We start from the raw sequence: 18,744 nt of genomic DNA on the forward strand, positions 1-18,744 counted from the left end.
TTAAGGTGTGAAGGATATCAGATGTTATTCCTGCTGACTGAAATACAGCTCAGGGAGACATTAATTAAACAAATTTCTGCTGAGTTTCTGCTTTGTGAGACAATTTAGAAGGCAAATCTCACTGGAAGAGGGGCTGAAACTCAAGCTCAGATATTGAGGAATAACTTCTCCCACTCATTATCATCATTAAAACAACATTTTATGGCAACAGGAGCCCTTTCAGCAGTGAACTCCTCTGGGTCCAGGAAAAGCAGCATTATAACAGGAACTGCTGAGGTATTATTGGTCCACCAGGATTTACATTTTGGGCTTCCCAATAACACTTTTAAATTGCATCATGCAAAACAGAGCTACTCTGGGCTGTATTTGTGGGACTGGACAAATAAAGAAACCATTTTGTAGCAACAAAAAGTACAATTAGAATCATTTGAGTGCCTGAATTCCCCTCCAGGCTGGGTCTCTGCTCCTCTCCAGATCTCTGAGTATTTTCCCACCCCACCAACTTTGCCCAACAATTTTGACACCAGACTGCCCCTCAATTAATCACCCAGAAAAAAAAAACCAACAAAAAAACCAAACCCAAAACCAAACAACTACTCTTGCATCAAGTTGCAGCTGACAAACTGAAAAAAAAAAAAAATAGAATTCAGGGTTAAAGGTTTTAATAAAGCAGCTCTGCAGTCAGTTTGTCAGGAGCTATGGAGCCTAAATAAATTCTTTTAAATTCTCTCACAAGAAACTGGAATCAGCATTAAAGCTCACTCAAATCCTTTAAACATTGGGAAGATTTATCTCAGAGATAACACCCAGGACTTGACAAGATTTGGCTTTTAACCTGAGCTTGAACCTTGGGCTGTGTTGCAACAATATTTAGACATCTGCAGTGTCACCACTGTCCTGGCTTTGTTTAATTTTATTTAAAAAACAACCTCAGCAGCCACAGACCAAGTCAAGAAAGGAGCTGGGGATTGTGAAAATGGGGACACTGATGTTGCCCAAGCAGCCCAGTGAAAGTGGCTTTTGGGGGTTCATCAGCCTGAGCAAGCCACATCTTTTAATTGTTAATTATGGATTGAAGGAATTTTAAAGCATTGAGTTCAGCAAAAGAAAGATTTCAGAAAATCCTGGAATGCTTTGGGTTGGAAGGACCTTAAAGCTCATTTACAGCAGGGACACCTTCCCAGGGCAGGCTGCAGTGACAGAGGGATGGAAAACACAAAAAAGGATGAAAACAACCAGTTGGTTTAACCCAAGCCTAGTTAGACCCAGCTTTAAAATCTGCAGATATGATAATTCCTGAGGCACTGAGTGGCCACTGGCCCTGAAATGCAGGAGGAACAATTGGCTGGTGATGCAAACCCCTCCTGTGCCCTTTTGCTGGGCCTGTTTTTCTCCTCTCTTCAACCCAACATGGTTTTTTTTTTCCATTTTGGAGCCTCATTACCTGCACTGCCTGAGCAGGGCTTTGTTTGTACAGTTGAATACATCCTTTCCAAGGTCTATTTTTAGACCCTGGCCCAAGTGAATGCCACAGTTCTAGAAAAAGTAGTAAACATGGCTTTTCTACAGGGAGAAATTCATTTTGAGGCTCTTTTCTTTTTATTTTTTTGGTTGTTTTTATTTTGAAAGCCATCGAGATTGCACGACAGTTGTATTTTCCCTTTTAATTACAATTTCACATCAAGGCCATTTAAATGAGTTTTGATTTTCCTTGAGCACTCCAAAGCACTTGGAGTGCAAGTTTTCTGTTGGTTTAAAAAAAGTCTCATCTCCAAGTCAATTGTGCTTTTAAATCATGGGAAGTGCTCAAACAGAGCATGTTGTGCTTCAGCTTAACCAAAAGTGCAATAAAATAAAGCACAAGTAAAAGCTCTGCCTGCATGAGAAAATCTGCATCAAGATTAAAAAATATCAACACTCAGAGCACAATTCTGGGGAAAAAAAATGGAAGATTTGGGTTTTTTCCCTGCCAGCCAGAAGCTTCCAAGCTTTTCCTAAGGAAAATTTCTCTAGAGGGAAAAAAAATTCAGCAATAAGGATGAACTGAGTGTGTTGAGGGCTGTTCCAGGAGGGAACAGAAATCCCTCTCCAAGCAGGACAATCAGCAGGAGTTTCAAGGGATTTATCCCTAAAGAACAACCTCTTGCTTTTCCATGCATCCACAATTTCAATCAAATCTCAGATTTAGGGATGAAACACTTCAGCCTGCACAGGAAGATGTGGAAAAAAGGAAGGAGAGTTTTAAAGGAGAGCTGAGCTGGAGGCATTTAATCCACTCATCTCCCAGGATTTTACAGCAGCACTATTAACTCTCCCAGCCAGGTTTCCCCCAAGCTTTGCCTTTAATGATTTAAAGACAGCCCAGCATGATGTGAAATGTGGATCCACTTGGATATTCCAGTTTAGTCCACTCTTACAGGTGATGGACAGTTTAAAATTATGCCAAAATAGTTCACACACTCATTTTACAAACCTGATTTACAGAACCTTCCCCAGCCCAGGATTCCCTGGATGGTATCAGAGAGGAGAAAATGGATAATTACCTAACGAGGATCCTCTTCAACAACTGCTGATCTCCTTCTGAGTAGCCAGGCCAGTCCTTCTGCACTTCTTTGTATACACAATCTTTCAGTGTGAAAGTGCTGTCCTTGGCACTCAGATTTGCCACCTGGAACAGAAGGAATTTGGAAAAACATCATTAGGGTTTCATTTTCTCACTTCCTCCACCAAACAAGAGCTAAGATGAAGGCAAAATCTGAGCAGACTTAGCAGCTGTTAGTAGAACAAGGAGAGACTTTAATATTTCATTTCCTCATTATTAAGATTATTTAATCAAACTGTGCCTTTCCTTTCCCCTTGTCACTGCAATAATTCATAATGAGTTTCTAAAGCACAGCCAGTTGAGTGGGAAATAAGTCATATCTAAAAGAGATTATTCAGCTTGGGGAGCCTGGACCAGCACACCACCACTTTGATGGAAACACCTGGAAATAAAACCTTAATGGGAACAGGCAGTTCACTTATCACACCTGTCCCACAGCCAAAATGGGGCAGTTTATGGCCAAAGAGGAACTCTCGGGGCGATAACTTGGTTAACAATTGCCAGGAGATAATTTCTCACTAACCAGCCAAGAGATCAGGCCACAGAGAGCTGGGAGCAGAATGCTCTGGGATCACCTGGATTTTAGGGAGAACTTCTGCAGGGTAAGAACAGCACCTGGGATTTCCAGCTTTGAGGCAGCTCAGCACACTCCCACCAGCAGCTGCCTGACATTTCATCCAGCCCCCCACAAAACCCTGCAGGGAGAGGGAACAGCTGGAATGGGCACAGCTGGAATAGAATGGAAACAAGTTGGGAAGGAGTTATCCCAACTTGGATCAGTCTTTCCACAGCCTGACTGAAAATGTAACTTCTTGCTGTTGGTACATGCGTGAAAATCAAGAGTTGGCACAAAGCAAAAAACCCCAGTGAAGCTTTGAGAGAGAGTGAACCTCTCTTGAATGATTCAGAGTGTCCTGGAATGGTTTGGTTCCATCAAATTCCAAGGGCAGGGACACCTTCCATGATCCCAGATTGCTCCAACATGGCCTTGGACACTCCCAGGGATGGGGCAGCTCCCTCTGGGCAACCTCAGCTTGCAGAGCACTGCAAGTTTCAAATGAAAATAAAGCCTTGAAAGTGTTTTTGAAGAGGGAAAAGGAGGCCCAGGTGCCAAATGCTCTGCCCACAGCCAGGCAGAGGCAGCAGCTGCAGCCCAAATTCCCTGCTGGAGCCCCTCAGCCTGGGGACTGCTACCCTTGAAAGTGGAAAATGCTTTTATTCAGTGCATGGAGATCTTGTGCATCTGTTTAGGGATTACTGTTCTCCATTCAGGACGTGGCTGTGCTCAGGGATTTCTATTATCCACACAGCAGGAAAATGCTTCAAAAACAAGCAAAGGAGTGGGAAGTCTTGAATGAACTGAAGATGCTGCTGATTCCTCTGCTTTTGCTTTAGGGAAGCTACAACCTAATATTAAAAATATTAAAAATCTAGGAATTTCAGAGCAAAAGGCTGCACAACCAACACGGCAAACTCTCCTGATAAGCAAAAATAGAAAGCCCAGTTATCAGTTTACAAGACAAACACTTTGTTTTTCCTTTCAGTCCTGTCAGCTTTCCAAAATCCTGAGCCAAAATACAACAAGAATTTGAGCTGTGTTTTACATCGAGGTATCCCTGTAAACACACCCAGGAGACAAAGCAAATCCAGGTTCTCCTTTACCAAGACAAAAAAAAAAAAAAGAAAAAAACCTCTTCCAGACTTTCTCTGTTTCCTGCTTGTTCCTGAACCCAGGAAGAACAAACTTGAATTTTTCTCTGCACAGAGGCTGAGAGCTTCTACCTCCTTGTTTTGCTGGTGTGGGACTCTGCAAGCTCCACCCCAACCCTCCCAAAAATAGAAACCTTGCAAAATGAGGCAAAAAGGCCGCCAGGAACACGGAGTCCTGCGAGAGAGATGTAAGAGCACAATGAAACCCACACCTAGACAGATTTAGCTGGGTAGCTTTAACACAGCCTGTAATTTTTAGCTTATCTTGTGTCTGCCTGTGGATGGGGAGCCCTGGGAGGGCTGAGAGGGATTAAATTCACGAGCAGCAGACGTTTGCAGCCAAATCAGCACTGAGCCCCACGAGGGCAGCGCCGCTCGCTGCCAGGGCTTGGGGCACAGCATCATCAAAAGTCACTGTCAGAAACAGGAGTTTTCTACCCTGAAACTCACAGATAGAATTGAAGAAGTGCTCTGAAAAAGCTGCTGGGAAATTAAGGGCTCTCTGGGATTAAAATCTAAGGAAGGAACGAGTTGTGCCAGCTGTGACTTTGTTTTTAATGCGACCTGCCCTGTGCCCTTGGGCAAAGTGAACTCCTGTCTCACTCTTTATGGAAAGGAGCAAAAAAGAAACAAAAAGCCTTTTTTTCCAGAATATATTGCAATCCAGAAGAAGGCAGCTGCAGCATTTAAATAAATAGCCATGATGTGTTTAATAAAGCAATGAAGGTGTTTACTGCAAGGCCTAAAATGGCACCTTTAATGTGACTCAAAGTGCTAGGAACTGATTCAGCTTGGAGACAGTTTTCACATTTGACACACAAATAATGTGCTTGGCAAGGAGCTGCACCATCTTCACACCTGACCAGTGGCACTTCCAAGCAGGAAAGGCTCTGAGAAGTACAAAAAAGTGGGGACATTTTTTCTTTCATATTAAAAAAACCTGTACCAATACAGAGCGTTGCTCCTTTATGCCCATGAGAATAAAATAGAGATTTAGAGGTTATAATTGAATAATTTATAGATCCTCTGTTAAGAGGATCCTCCCCATGACCAAGCACAAGTGTCCCTCTAAAAGGGACTGATCTGGTGAGCCAAAACCATCCAGCTTGGTTGCACCCCCCTAACCTGAGGCGTAGCCACGGGAGGCTCCTGCTATCTCTGCCCCAGCACTGGGAGCTGAGAAATGTGTCCCCCACAACCTTCAGAGTCACATTCAGCTGCAGCCTGGAGATAACAGGTTCCACTGCCACGGCAGGGGGTGGGGTGAGGCTGAGAAGAATTTTTTTTTTTTTTTCCTTTACCTAAATCGTTGCCTTCATCAGAGTACAAACCTGTTGCAGAAGGTTATCCAGCAAATCCTTGTCCTGCTGAGAAAGTCCATCCTTCTGCAATCTGAGAATAAGTTCAGGTTTCTTATAAGGCTTTAGTGCCAGTAAGTGCACAACCCTATCTTTGAAGGGTCTCTGGGAAATGGCACTATTGCCTCTCTTTATTGCACTGGCAAGGTTGACTGGCGTTGGGCGCTTCCTGGAGGGAACAGCATCGGAAGCTCCTGGTGCAGGTTTACGCACCTGAACCTTTTTGCCTAAAAATGAGATGAGAATAGTGAAGTGCAGCAGTCACCTCAGCAAAAGGCCAGTCAGTGAGGGAGGGGGGGCTTTGTCAACACCAAAACCTGGAGTTCATCACAACCCCAGGCAAGTGGCAGGAGGTGACAGGGAAGGACAAACACGCCAGCGCACCCCCATCCGTCCCGCTGGAACCAGCATCCCCTGAGGTTTATGCTCCATGACAAGCTTGTAACAAGTAAACAGCAACACCAAGCTCTGGAAACCTGAGTATTATTGGCCACCAGCTTACATAAAGCTCCCTTTGTTTGCCAGCTTTTCGTTTATCCCAAGTGCACGTATCCCCACGGTTAATCGAACTATTTTTTGCCCTCCCTACGAGAAGAAAATTCTGCATTATTATGTAGAAGAGTTGGAAATCCAGAATGGAAAGAGCAGAACTGGTCAACGAGAGGCTCCCTGCTGCTGAGCTCAGCAAAAAAGCTCCTCCAGCAGATGTTTCTGCTTTTAGAACAATAGGAACTTTATGGGGCTGGGTCCACCTCCCTTCCCCCTCCAAACACGGCCCCATGAATGGGGCTGACACTGGGCCATCAGCCTATTCATGAGGGTGCTGCCTGTGCTGATGGAATAACCCCTTCTCCACTGCCTCTGCAGATAAGTGACAACATAAAGCTGGCTCACAAGTGCATCTCAGCTCCATCCCCACTGTGGTTCTTGGCTGCTGACAGCACCATCCAACAATTCATTTTTTTTCCCCCCCCATTCCTACTGAAAAACAGAACCCTCACACCATCTCTCACCAGAGCCCAAATCAAAGGACTGGGATTGTTTCAAACACAGCAGCAGGTTCCTGCTACCAAAAGCAAACCAAGCAAAGCTGAAAACAAAACGTGTTAGTTCCAAGGTCTAGAAACCTGGAGATCCAATCAATAATCACTTGGGCTGGAGAAAGTGACCTTCACTAGGACAAACAACATCCAGCATTTACTGCAAGTGTTTGGGAGGTTTATTCCAGCAGGGCACTGCTCCATTGCTAGGAAGCAACGTTTTCAACTGAGTCATCTGAAGATACTGGGGATTGTCTGCACTGTTTGTTTTACTGAGCTGCACATTGCATAACCCAGGCCCCATTTCCTGGCTTTTTATTACACACCACAGTGCTGGGAGAGGAAGCACGACCCATCCTCAGCAGGGCTGAGGGGAGGTGAGAGGGGGAACGACACCAATTTGCACGTTAAACATCCCACAATCCAGAGGTCAACTGGATTTTGTTTCCAGAAATGGGACAAGAGAAAGATTGGTCAGCTTTCTAAAAGTGCCTTAACTCTTGCCAGGTCATGAACAGTAAAAACATCACGTTGGGAGGTTAAAGGCTGGAGCCAAAATGCACATTGACAGGGAAAGAAAAAAGCTAATTTAAGGCAGGACACAGATATTCAAATATTTATGCACGTGCATGTCTGTGGATGTATGCACACATGTTTAGTGTGGCTACAAGCACACACCCCCTGCAGCTTTACCTGCAGCTAGACATTTACATATCTATTTATTCAAGTGTCAGCTCACATCTGTAAGTTCTGCTGCTCTCCAGTTTCAACATTTCATATAAATTTTTCCACATCTGAGCTGCCTGGAACGACTCCACTGGAGCTCAAGTGCTGAGCTCTGTGTTCTCCTGGAAATGTGAGATCCAGCCCTGTGCCTCCAGCCCAGGCTGCAGGAATCAGCTGATGCTGCTGGCACACCAGGACCTGCAGATCCCACACCAGGACTGTCCTTCCAAGCCCTTCCTTCTTGGACCAGAGCTCTCCTCCTCAAACACTGACATCTTATCTAGGAGTGCTGTGAGCACACACTCTGCCCCTGCTGATTTCACATGGCTCTGTCTCCATTTCAGGGCAGTAAAAGGTTTTAGCCAGGAGTATTTTTAATTTAAAAAAAAAAAAAAAAGTTTTGCTTCATCTTTCCAGGAAGCAAATTGCTTTGAGAATCTTCTCCCTCTGAAGCTTTAACTTCAGGCACTTACTGTAATGTTCTCAAAGAGGAGCTAAACAAAATAATCTTCTGGCCTACAGGAAATCAATGCATTTCCTTCCTGATTACTATCTCCTTTCTCAGCTTTGAGCACTTGGCTGCTGTGACAATGAGTCAGGGTCAGTTCTACATTTTGCAACTCAACCCTTCTCATCACAGATCCTCTGAGAAGAGACTGGCTGCAGATCACATGGGCTGCAGGAAAAAGCAGCTGCCTCAGAGAAAAAAAAAGAAGAAAAAAAAAAGTGAAACTTTGCATTCTGGTTACTGTTTGTGCCCCAAGTTTGTGAGCTGAGGTTAAGCAGAGCCCTGGGTCTCTGCAGCTCCCTGTGTTATTTGGTTTTATTTCCTCTGCTAAGGCTTTCCTGCTGCTGTGACAGTGAGAAGGGCTGGTGCAGGCTGCTTTAGTGTCTGTGTTTATTCACAGAGGGCACTGCTGCCTGTGCCCTGCCTGCTGCAGCCCCGTGGGCACAGCTGTGACATGGTGCTGGCAGTTTCAGCTGAGCTGGCCAGCAGCAGGGACACTGGCAGGGCTCAGCAGGGAGCCCCAGCCCTGCCACGTGACAGACGTGACCAGAGCCATGTCACTGCACAGGGACAACCCACTGTGCTTTGGGCTGGGTGCCACCTTCAAATCACCCAGTGCCACTCCTGACAGGGGCAGGGACACCTTTTGGGGTTCTCCAACCTGATCTTGGACACCTCCAGAGCTGGGGCAGCCACAGCTCCCTTGGGGTGACGATGGAAGTGAAGACAACACAACACAAGGAGAGCCTAAATCACCCACGAGCAGCTACCAGGAACTTTCCACACTGCCAACAAGACCAGGATTTGCCTCCAGAGCCTGCTGGGTGCCAAATGGAGCCCAGAGCCCCAGACTGAGTGGCTGCTTACCTACATATCTCCCCCCAGGTTTAATGACTATGGCGCTCCGGCTGCGAGTCTCCTCCTCTGCCTGTGCCATGCTCTGCCTCGCCTTCTGGTAGGAATCATCAGTAGCACACACGGTGATTTTATCCTGGATGCTTCCCAGGCAATCCAAATGGATATTGCCATTGCTGCAAGAGAAATGCAATGGGAAAAGGTACTCCTGACACTGCAAAGGGACGCCAGGCTGGCACTGGGGGGCAGCTGGGGATGGTGGGGGGTGTTAGCTGAATAATAGTGGGGGACATATAGAGGAGCTGAGAGATGCTTCTCACAAAAAAAAAACCCAAAAAAAACCAACCCAAAACCAGACCACATCAAAACAGATCATAAAGACTCTAAAAAGGAAGAACGCGCATCAAGCTTTAAGGAAAAGATGCTCCAGAAAAGAGGGTAAAAATAAAAAAAGTACTAAATGAAACAAGGCTGTGTTTTCCTTGGATGCCCCACTCACCTGGATACATACTGCTGGATGCAGTCAAAGCTGCCCTGGGGGCTGTCCTTGCCAATATTGGAGAGATAGAAGGTGAAGGTGCGAAGCTCTGCCGGCCGGTCGGGCCTGGGGATGGCGATGTGCTGCTCGGGAGAGGAGAACACTGCTCACCCAGAGCCCCCCAGAGCCCCCCAGAGCCCCCCAGAGCCAACCCTCCTGCAGCCTGGAGGCTCTGAGCCATTGTGCAACAAGGAAAGCACCTGGGCTACTGCACAGACAGGCTGGGAGAAGAATTCAAGTTATGCCTTGAGCAGCTGAAGATGGATGGACATGGGAGGACTGTGCCTCAAAAAGAGCCCACAACCACCTTGTTCTAAGAATCTGACCCCATTCTATTGATTCAGGCTCAAAACAGACTCTTCCCACTGTTCATATTCAATGTAAAACACTCGAGGCTCGTTTCTTTAGAATTACTGATCCAGCACTAAACATAGCACAAGCCAGGTCACTAGGTAGCATGCTTATTCTTTTTTAAGAAATTATAATTCCATAACAAGATTTCATGGCTCACAGTAGAGTGTGACGCTGCTGCTAAATTAAATATTTAATCAAGCATTAAGTGTGCTCCACAGACAACTCCAAAGCCATCCTGCATTGGTTTTTTTTCACTCCCCCCCACAACCATTCATTTTTTAAAAAGGAAACTGTCTCCCCTCTGCATTCAGGATCCAACCTAAATGTCAGCATCTGAGCTCTACTATCACATCAATATTTGATAATTAAGATGGCTTCCAGAAGCTGAGACAGAAGGAACAGCAGCTCCAGCTTATTTTAGGCCAGGCTTTCACCACAGGGATTTATATTTACCCAGATTGCCACATGTACTCAGAAAATACACACTCCCAGCAAAGCAGCCCCTGGCACCCACACATGGCTGTGCTGGGACAGGAGGGGGTTTGGGTGGTTTCCTTCAGACCTCAGACAGTCTCCAGCAGCCTGGAAAACCCAGCCTGGAAAACCCAGGCATCAGTGTCCCTGTGTTAAACCACAGGGATGTTCTCAGAGGCAGTGAGGAGCTCCTGAGCTGAGCCCTGCCCTCCAACAGAGCTCCCTTCTTCCAAAAACCACCCCAAAAACCCAGACTGGAGCTTTGCTTTGTCAAACCACCCCCAGGATCCAGGTGTGGAAATAGTGGGAGCAGATTTTTTTGGGTGCTGCTGGACCCTCCCTGAGCAGCCCCATTATCTGCCCTGCCCAATGTGTGCCACAGCCCTGCAGCCCTTTTAATCTTTCCTGGCATCCTCTGCCCCCACCCAGGCAGGGGGAAGAAAATTCCCTTCTGCTTTACCAGAACAGGCACAAAAGGCAGAGTTATGTAAGCAGCAGGTTTGTGGGGAGGGATTTTGCAGCTGGAAATTTGGTGGGAATGGGGAGAAAAGAAAAATCCAGCAAGGGTTATGCTGCACCTGAGCCTGGAAAATAAAACCTGCAGGATGTCACCAAATCACATCCCACACTCACAAAACTTCCTCCTCACTCCTGTTTACCACTGGAATAAAACCAACAGCACCAAAAAAACCCCCCTGATTTTGGAATTTTGCAGGGTTTTTGCAGTATTTCCAGAGGCTGTAAAATGAGGCAGAGTCACTTTAGTACTGAAAAGTGTCTCGTGTGTGCACGGCCGTTATCTAGGAATTATTTTTAGCTGAAAAACAGAAGGTTTCTCAAGCCACCAAACCAGCACTGGTGAGTGCTTTGAGGGAGCCCTAATTTTGGTGCTGGGTACTGCACCAGTAACCAGAGACACACAAAAATAGTTCTGTACAGATGTGACTTCTGTTTTCTTCTTTCAAGTAACATTCATCTGTGGACAGCTCGCTCCAAATTTCCCCTCCCTCTGTTAATACCAAAATTTCATCCCAAGAAACAGGGGAAACCTTGAATTTTCCAATCACAAAGCAAAGATGTTTTACTCCCAGCAGTCATTTTAAAAATGCTGCACAGCACACGTGGGTTTGGCACCTGAATTTGGGTATTTTTGGTGAATTTGGGTATTTTTTTGCCCCCACCTTCAATTCTGTCCCTGTTCTCACCACCCCACAAGCACCTGCAAATTTCAGCCAGGTTAAGCTCTAATTCTGAAAGTCTTTTTACCAAAATAGAAGCATTTTCAGTATTTCTAGCACAGTTCTGCAAACAATTTGTAATGCTGTGGTACTCCAGCTCTTAAATTCTAATTTATGTGCACACTGACACAAGCACAATGCTCAAAAACTCCATAAAAAACTTATCAAATTATCCCAGAAAATCCATCAGGAAAAACTGACAGCCAGGTGCTGCTCCTAAGGCATCTCCATGTTCCCACTTAGAGGAACACTCTGGTTATTACCACTGAAATTCTGATTATTACACAGAATAAAAGCCATTAACAAGAGCAGCATCACCACAGAACACATCCCAAGGCAAAAATCCCCAAAATTTTTATCAGCTCCTGTGAGATTGGATCCAGGTAAGAGAAGTTTTGTCCCTTGTCACTGGAACAGCTGTTTTATTTTGGGTTGACTTCCTCCTTTTTGCTGTCACCTTGCTGACCCTGAGTTTTATTCCCAACAATTCCCTTCCCTGGTTAATTAGTGTCTCAAACATTCAAAGTTTCTTTTTCTGTGTATTAGAAACTGAAAGTATCCTTGACAGCTATTAGAGTAACACTGGAATAGGTGAAAACACATGGACACAGAAATTTAAAGGTTTCTAGAGAATTAAATTCAAGAAGCAGCAGTTTCTTTAAATTCTCATTTTATGTCCTGCCTCCTTAAATCATTAAATGAAGTTTTTCCCTCTTGAGAGAGGGACACTTGCACAGAAAATTCCCACTATTAAAACTTCTCTGCTTTAAATCACATTGTGTGTGATTTGTGCTATGCACAAACTCCCCACCTCAAAAAATTCATGGGATTCTCCACAGCTGCATTATTTAAGAAGCAAAATAGAAAGGCAGCAAATTGAAGAATTGAGGAAGAAATAATTTTGAAAGTAGAACAGCTCAACAAATATGTTTTAATGCCATCATGTGAGGATGAGAGCCTGGCAAATTCCTGGAATTATCTCTTCAAGCCCAAGTGATGGAAGATCCCTGGAAAGCATTTCAAGCCTCAACTCCTTAAAAAACAGGAGAATCCTGTCATGCAGAGTCCTACCCTTCCAAGCAGATGGTTCCCCAGCTGCCAGCTCCTTGTCATACCCAAGAAAAATAATAATAAAGGGCCAAAGAGCTCTTTCTGCAGCTCTACCTTTGGCCTTTCCTCGTTAGTGCCATTAATTAAAAGTGAGGAGGAGCAGGCAGAGGTCAGCTCCCAGCCCAGCCCAGCCCTCCTGGCTGCTTCTTCTCCAAGAAATTAATATTTTTTTTGTTAATTTTTATCCATATGAGATCCATGAGTAAAGGTTCAGGGCAGAAGAGCATTTTAAGCTGTTTTGATCCCTTTTCCTCTATTTCCTTAAAGGAAAAAAAAACATTCAGAGGAGGCATTTCCAAAACTTAAAACAGTTTTTACTGGAAAAGTCAGGTGTAGATCCTGCTTCCAAAGGGAAAGAAAGGCATCCCCAGTGTTTTTATCTTCTTTATTCCATGAGCAAAACTCATCAAATAAAGACAAACCACCCACTTTTCAATTTTCCTCCTCACTTCTGATTGTGCCCAACCTCAGGGGCAGATTTTGATCTCAACTTTCACGCTGAGATTTTGGGGAAGTTTAAGTCTAAACAAAGTTAAAAAAAAAAAAAAAACCTGGAAATTGCTCCTTTCTTTATTTCCCAGGACAAGGAGGTTTGTATTTTTCTTCTTAACTTACAATAACAATCATGTCTTTCCTGCTATATTTTCTATGTACTGTTAATGAGAATAATATCACAAAGTAGGATGTGGGCAAGGACAATGTGCTGGGTTTAATGTCTACTCAACCTTTTGAAAGCTTTAATGTGCCACTGCATAAAAAATAATCAAAAGCTACAGCTAAAAACTTTAAAAAAAAAAAAATTAAACTCCTTTCTGCAGAGAGAGTTAAATATAGAGCTTTTTTAGAAATAAAAGGTATCTAAATGACATTTTTCAAGTTCACTGAAGGGCTGCATTGCTTTACCAGAAACAGCACCATGTAAATCTCAACGTTGTCAGCAACTGGCATGACAGACTGGTTCAAGGGGCTAAAAATATCCCAGAGTTCTGTCACTGGAACACAAGTTGGGGAAGTAAAACTCCTAAATCTAAAATAACTTCTGGTACTCACAGAACTGCAGTTATATTAAATAAACCTCCAGGAGTCTCAGAGCAGCCTCCAAACTCTGCTGCTGGAAGGAATTGGGAGTCAAAAATTCTTGGGTGTTTTCTTGGGATGCAGAGGTGAGGATTCCATGGATTTCTGTATCTTTTCCTTTTCCCTGCTCTGCCCAACAGCACAGCCTCACAAATCTGAATTTCCCATGGAAATAAAGAGGAGGGAAAAGGTTTTAGAGTGAGAGAGAGAGAGAGAGCAAAAATCCTGGACCACATCTGAACCTCCATCTCTCACTTCCAGCAATCACAGCATCATTCCCTGAGCTGCAACAGCCCAAATTCCTCAATCCCACGAAATGTAAAGAACTTTCCAGGGACAAACTTACCCCTTGGCTTCCCTGGAACTGGATGACTGGTTTTGATGTCACAGCATCCTACAAAAACAAGTGGAAAAAACAAAAATTACCTCAGAGCAATCCCACTGCCAAGCCACACTCAAGCTTGATTTTTCACCTGGATGTTTTACTTTCCTTTTAATTTTTTTTTTAAGGTCAGGGAAATGTGCATTTCAAGTAAGAAAACAAGAAAAAATTCCTGCAACAATGATTTGTACCCGGAAAAGGGATAAACTAAGGTCAGAAATGACATTTAATCCCTCCACCACATTTTGGGCAGAGAACAGCTCAGCTTTGGTGCTTATGTAAGTTTTGAGTTAAAAAATGGACACTTGAGGGGAAAATTTATTCCAGTTCTCGGCCTGAGAGGAGGCAAAGTGAATTTTTTCCAAGAGAAAGCTGGCAATGCCTTGGAAAAGCAAACTGCAGCTCTGTTGCAAAATCCTGTTGTTACATTGCCTGTTTCAACAATCAACCTTTTCCTCCAGGCTCAGCTGCTTACATTTAAAAAAAAATTGTATTCCTGTGATTAAAACTCTTCAGTTTCAGCCTTTTTTGCCTTGTTGTTGTTTTAGAGATCTCAAAGATTTTTTCACCTGAGGTTTTAACTGAAGGGAAAAAAAAAAAAAAATAACAGAGCCAACCTAAGCTATGCTGAGTTTGGATTTCTGCAATTCCAGCAGATTTGGGGCTGTGGATGTTTGATTTTGATTTCCTAAATCACACAAAGGATTCCACAGTGGAATTGTGTTCCATGGGGCTTGTGGGATCTCATTGTGAAGTTTTCCAAAGGGAAAATAAGAATTTATAAATAGGTTTGAAGTATAAATTATAAGTGATAATGTTGCCATAGGTATAGGAGACATTTCCATGGGAAAACCACCAGGAATTTGGGAGAACAATCCCAAACCTTTTTTGCATTGTGGTCTTTGTATCACCCAATTTCCAATGGATCAGAGAAATAGATATTTCAATTTTAGCAGCAAGAGAGTTAAACAGCTTGAAATTCATGAAGTTAACCATCCCCCATAAAACTTTTCCAGCCACGAATCAGCCACGACATCAACAAAAAAAAAAGCCAAGGAAAAATCTGCCAGCAAAATAAAAATCCTTTTAACCCAGATAAACCCAACAAAACTTGGATGGATAAACCCAGCCCAAGACAGAGCCTGATTTTTTTTTTTTTGAAGAGCTCATCCAATAGCATTTCCCAGATCTGCATCACACCCAGGATCATTACAGGACATTTGTGACGTTGAGGAGAGCAGGAACACTCAGAGCTGACAGGATAAGGAATTTTACAGACCCAGAAGAACCTTTAGAAAGCAGCAATAAACAACATCTTGGTACAGAGATCACTGAATTCCTCGAGTGCCACGACACTGCATTCCACAGCACACTGTTCATGGACAGCCTGGCCAGCCTTTTGTTCCCTGGGCCCAGAAATTCATAGGAAAAGACTTGAGCAAACAAGCATTTGAAACATGAAAAAAATCTGGATTTCAGTAAAATAAAAAAAAAACCAAGCCCAACTGAATCAACCCATGTGGTTCTTGTACGGCAAATGGAAGGTTTGGGGAGTTTTGCTCTTTTCTCAGAGTGAGCTGTGTTTTTATAAGCTTGGTAAAATAAAAATGGATGCGAGAGAGGTTTGGGAATCCAAGGAAAGGTTTGTAGGATCTCCTGGGATAAAGGTGGGTTGGGGGCACAGATTAAATAGGGGACAAGGGGGCGGGTCTGAGGGTCAACAGCCAATGGGAACAGGGGAAAGTGGTGCAGAGGAGGGGCAAAACCAGGAGAACCAATGGGGTGAAAGGGGTGGAGCCTTGTGCTCAACCAGGACCAATGGGGATGAGGAGAGGGAAAGTACATATATGGCAAAAGGGGCGGAGCCAGGGGGTAACATCAGCAGGATTAACCAATAGAAGTTGAGGAATTAACATATACCTGCAAAGGATTATGGGAGAGAGGCATTTCTCACCATGACCTAGAGGGGCTTTCTCCTTTTCTGCTCTTGCCCCTCACAACAATAAACCTGCCAGGCCTCAACACTGTTCTTCAGTCTGTAAAGTTGTTTAAAATGGAAATATGGAGGATGAAAGTGGAATGAAAATACAGCAATGAAAGTCCTGATGCAGTGGTACAAATAGCAGGAACACAAGTCCTGATGGATGAATCAAACATGGTTAAATTACAGAACTTATAAATCCAAATGGGTTTGAAGTTAAATGGGTAATATCAGCTTTGTGCAAATTAAATGGGAATTAAATGGGAGATGCACCTCCCAAAATTCAGCGTTTCTGTGTTTGTGATGCCTGTGGAGGAACTCCCTGCCAGGCTGCAGAGGGGATCACAGGGAACAAAGATTTGGATGGACCCTGCACCATCCCAGTTCCCTCTTGAGGCAGGGAAGGGGAAGAGTTTTGGCATCCCTGAACCTGCAGAGGCATCACTGCCCTGATGTCCAATTCCTTGGTGTGTTCATGGAAGAGGAGAGCACACTGCACACCCTAAACTAATTAAGGATGTGACTCTAAGTACCTTTATTAGCTGAAATTAAATCCTTGCATGGACACCTCCATTCAGAACAAAAGAGAACAGATGAATGACGTGAAACCAAATTAAAACCACATCTCCATTTATATCTTCATTTGGATTAACTTCCTTGGGTGTTCTGGGATGGACAACCCTGATCACTGAGAGTTCTTGCTGCCCTTTCCAAAATCCCTCTGTCATTTTCTGAAAAGTCACCTCAGAGTCACTTCATTCCTCTTCCTTGCTGATGCCATGACTGAACTTGCAGCATTACAGTTCCTAGAAATGCCATCCCATCCCTTTTGAGTGGGAACAAGGTCTTTCCCTCTGCCTTTCCAATTAAACCGAGTCACCCCCTCAGCCCTGGATGCAATAAATCTTTGGCAAATCAAGGATGCTGATGAAACCTCATCTGTGTTCAAACAGGAGGAAAACAAGGCAGGTTTGTCCAAGAAAAGGGGCACAACCTCATCCCCTTCCAATGAATTCAAGTTTTATCCCTCCAGGAGAATTTCTGGGCTTCAAAACAGCTGCTGGAAGTTGATTAAAGATAAAAATCAAAGGAAGAAAAAAGCACAGTTCAGGTACTTTGCAGCAGCCACCTGCCAGGTGAGAAGGTACCAGAAATTCATCCCTGAGGGTGACAGAGCTGGAAAGGTCCAGAGGGAAGGAGCAAAAATCCTGGGATCTGTGGGGCCAGGGAAGATGGGAAGGAGCAAAAATTCTGGGATGTCTGGGGCACACCACACCACACCCTGCAGTTTCCAGAGGCAGCAAAGCCCCTTTAAACACACCTCAGATGCAGCAATTCCACTCCTGCCCCTGCCATTGTCCCAGCTGAAGGTTTCCTGACCAAGCTGGAAGGTTGGCAAAGCATTCCAGCAGCTCCAGAGGTTTCCAGGTCCCACCAAGAGCTGTGTCAAAGTTCCTCTGGAACAGCAGAGGAGCTGCTGGGCCAGAGCAGGGCCCATCCTGCAGCCCCAAAGCTCTGCAGGAATAATTCCCAAAGCACAGCTGCACCCTGGAGATCTACCCAAACTGGAATTACCAGCTTCAGCCTCACCACCTGACTGGAAAACAGACCCTCAGAAAGGGCCTGGATACACCCTGGCATCTACTCCATCAAATTTCATTTCTTGCCATCTGGAAAGAGAATTTCCACATGTCCATGCTCAGCTTTCCACAGTATTCCCTGGGAATGATGGAGAAATAAAACCCTTCATGCTCTGCTCTGGGATGTCAACATGAATAAAACCCCACAGACCCAAGGGTTTTGTGTCAATCCTCCACATACCATAAGATTATTTCAGAAGTCATGAGATGAAACCAGAAAAACCCCAAAACTCATCCCCAAAGCTCCCACAGGATATTTGGCTTTTATTATCACAGTATTATGCTCATCCTTTAGTTTCCCCAGGCTAGAGGAGAGCAAGAAAGAAAAACTCTGAAAGCTCAGACATGGTGGCAACACACAAACAGCTCCTCACACTTAAATATTCCAGGTGTGGCACGTGAGGAAAGAGCAGGAAGAACACAAAAATGTCAATAAAATATAGAAGATTTGAATGTAAAGCTAATGAAGTGTTTTATCAGGGCTGATTGAAGCTGGCAGAAGGTTTTAAACACCTTTAGTGGAAAAGCTGGATGGGATATTCCTCCCCAGGATCAGAAAGGACACTGGAAATCCTCAGGTCAAGGAGCCAGCTGAAAACCACTCTGTTTCTTCAGGGAAATACAGATAATTAAAGAAGACATCATTTTGGGAAATTCTATCATGTATTTACTGGAATTTATGCTGCAGGCTGTGCTCTATGGAAAGTATTTTTCCTAAACTTAGTATTGATGTGTTTGTTTTGTTGAATGTTCAGAGTCACCAATGCCCAGAGTGCAATTAAAAATTTACTCTTATTTATGTCAAAACAAGGGGATTATTTTCAGAATTTAAAGCTCCTTACAAACAGCTAAAAACAGTAGCAAGAATTCCAATAAATATCCAGAGAAACTACAAAATCCTGCTAACCAATGGGATGTTTCCAACCATCATGTGCAATTCCAGGTAAAACCAGTGCTCAGGTAAAGCAGGAAGCAGTTACAAATATGGGAACAACCAAAAATCACTTTAAAAGCACAAATTTCAGACTCTGTAACTTCCCAAACTCCAAAGTTACTCTTTAATTCTCTGGTTATGACTGGTTTATATTTCTTTAGCCCACACAGGAAGGTCCAAATATAGGCAAAGCTTCCTCCCCTGCTTCCTCTGTTTT

The 18,744-nt window shown here is 44.1% G+C and overlaps 1 protein-coding gene across 1 annotated transcript in view; it reads right to left on the reverse strand.

The window, feature by feature from the left end:
- The window catches only part of ELL (elongation factor for RNA polymerase II), a 50,631-nt gene that overhangs the window by 12,002 nt on the left and 19,885 nt on the right, over positions 1 to 18,744 (reverse strand). Inside the window, exons 2-6 of the mRNA XM_079328295.1 lie at positions 13,937 to 13,984; positions 9,299 to 9,420; positions 8,812 to 8,975; positions 5,644 to 5,897; positions 2,544 to 2,668 (exon numbers count right to left, since the gene is read on the reverse strand). Coding sequence (XP_079184421.1) covers positions 2,544 to 2,668; positions 5,644 to 5,897; positions 8,812 to 8,975; positions 9,299 to 9,420; positions 13,937 to 13,984 — 713 coding nt within the window. The remainder of the gene's footprint in view (positions 1 to 2,543; positions 2,669 to 5,643; positions 5,898 to 8,811; positions 8,976 to 9,298; positions 9,421 to 13,936; positions 13,985 to 18,744) is intronic.

The sequence above is a fragment of the Erithacus rubecula genome (genome assembly GCF_903797595.1).
Source record: "Erithacus rubecula genome assembly, chromosome: 28".
Taxonomy (NCBI): domain Eukaryota; kingdom Metazoa; phylum Chordata; class Aves; order Passeriformes; family Muscicapidae; genus Erithacus; species Erithacus rubecula.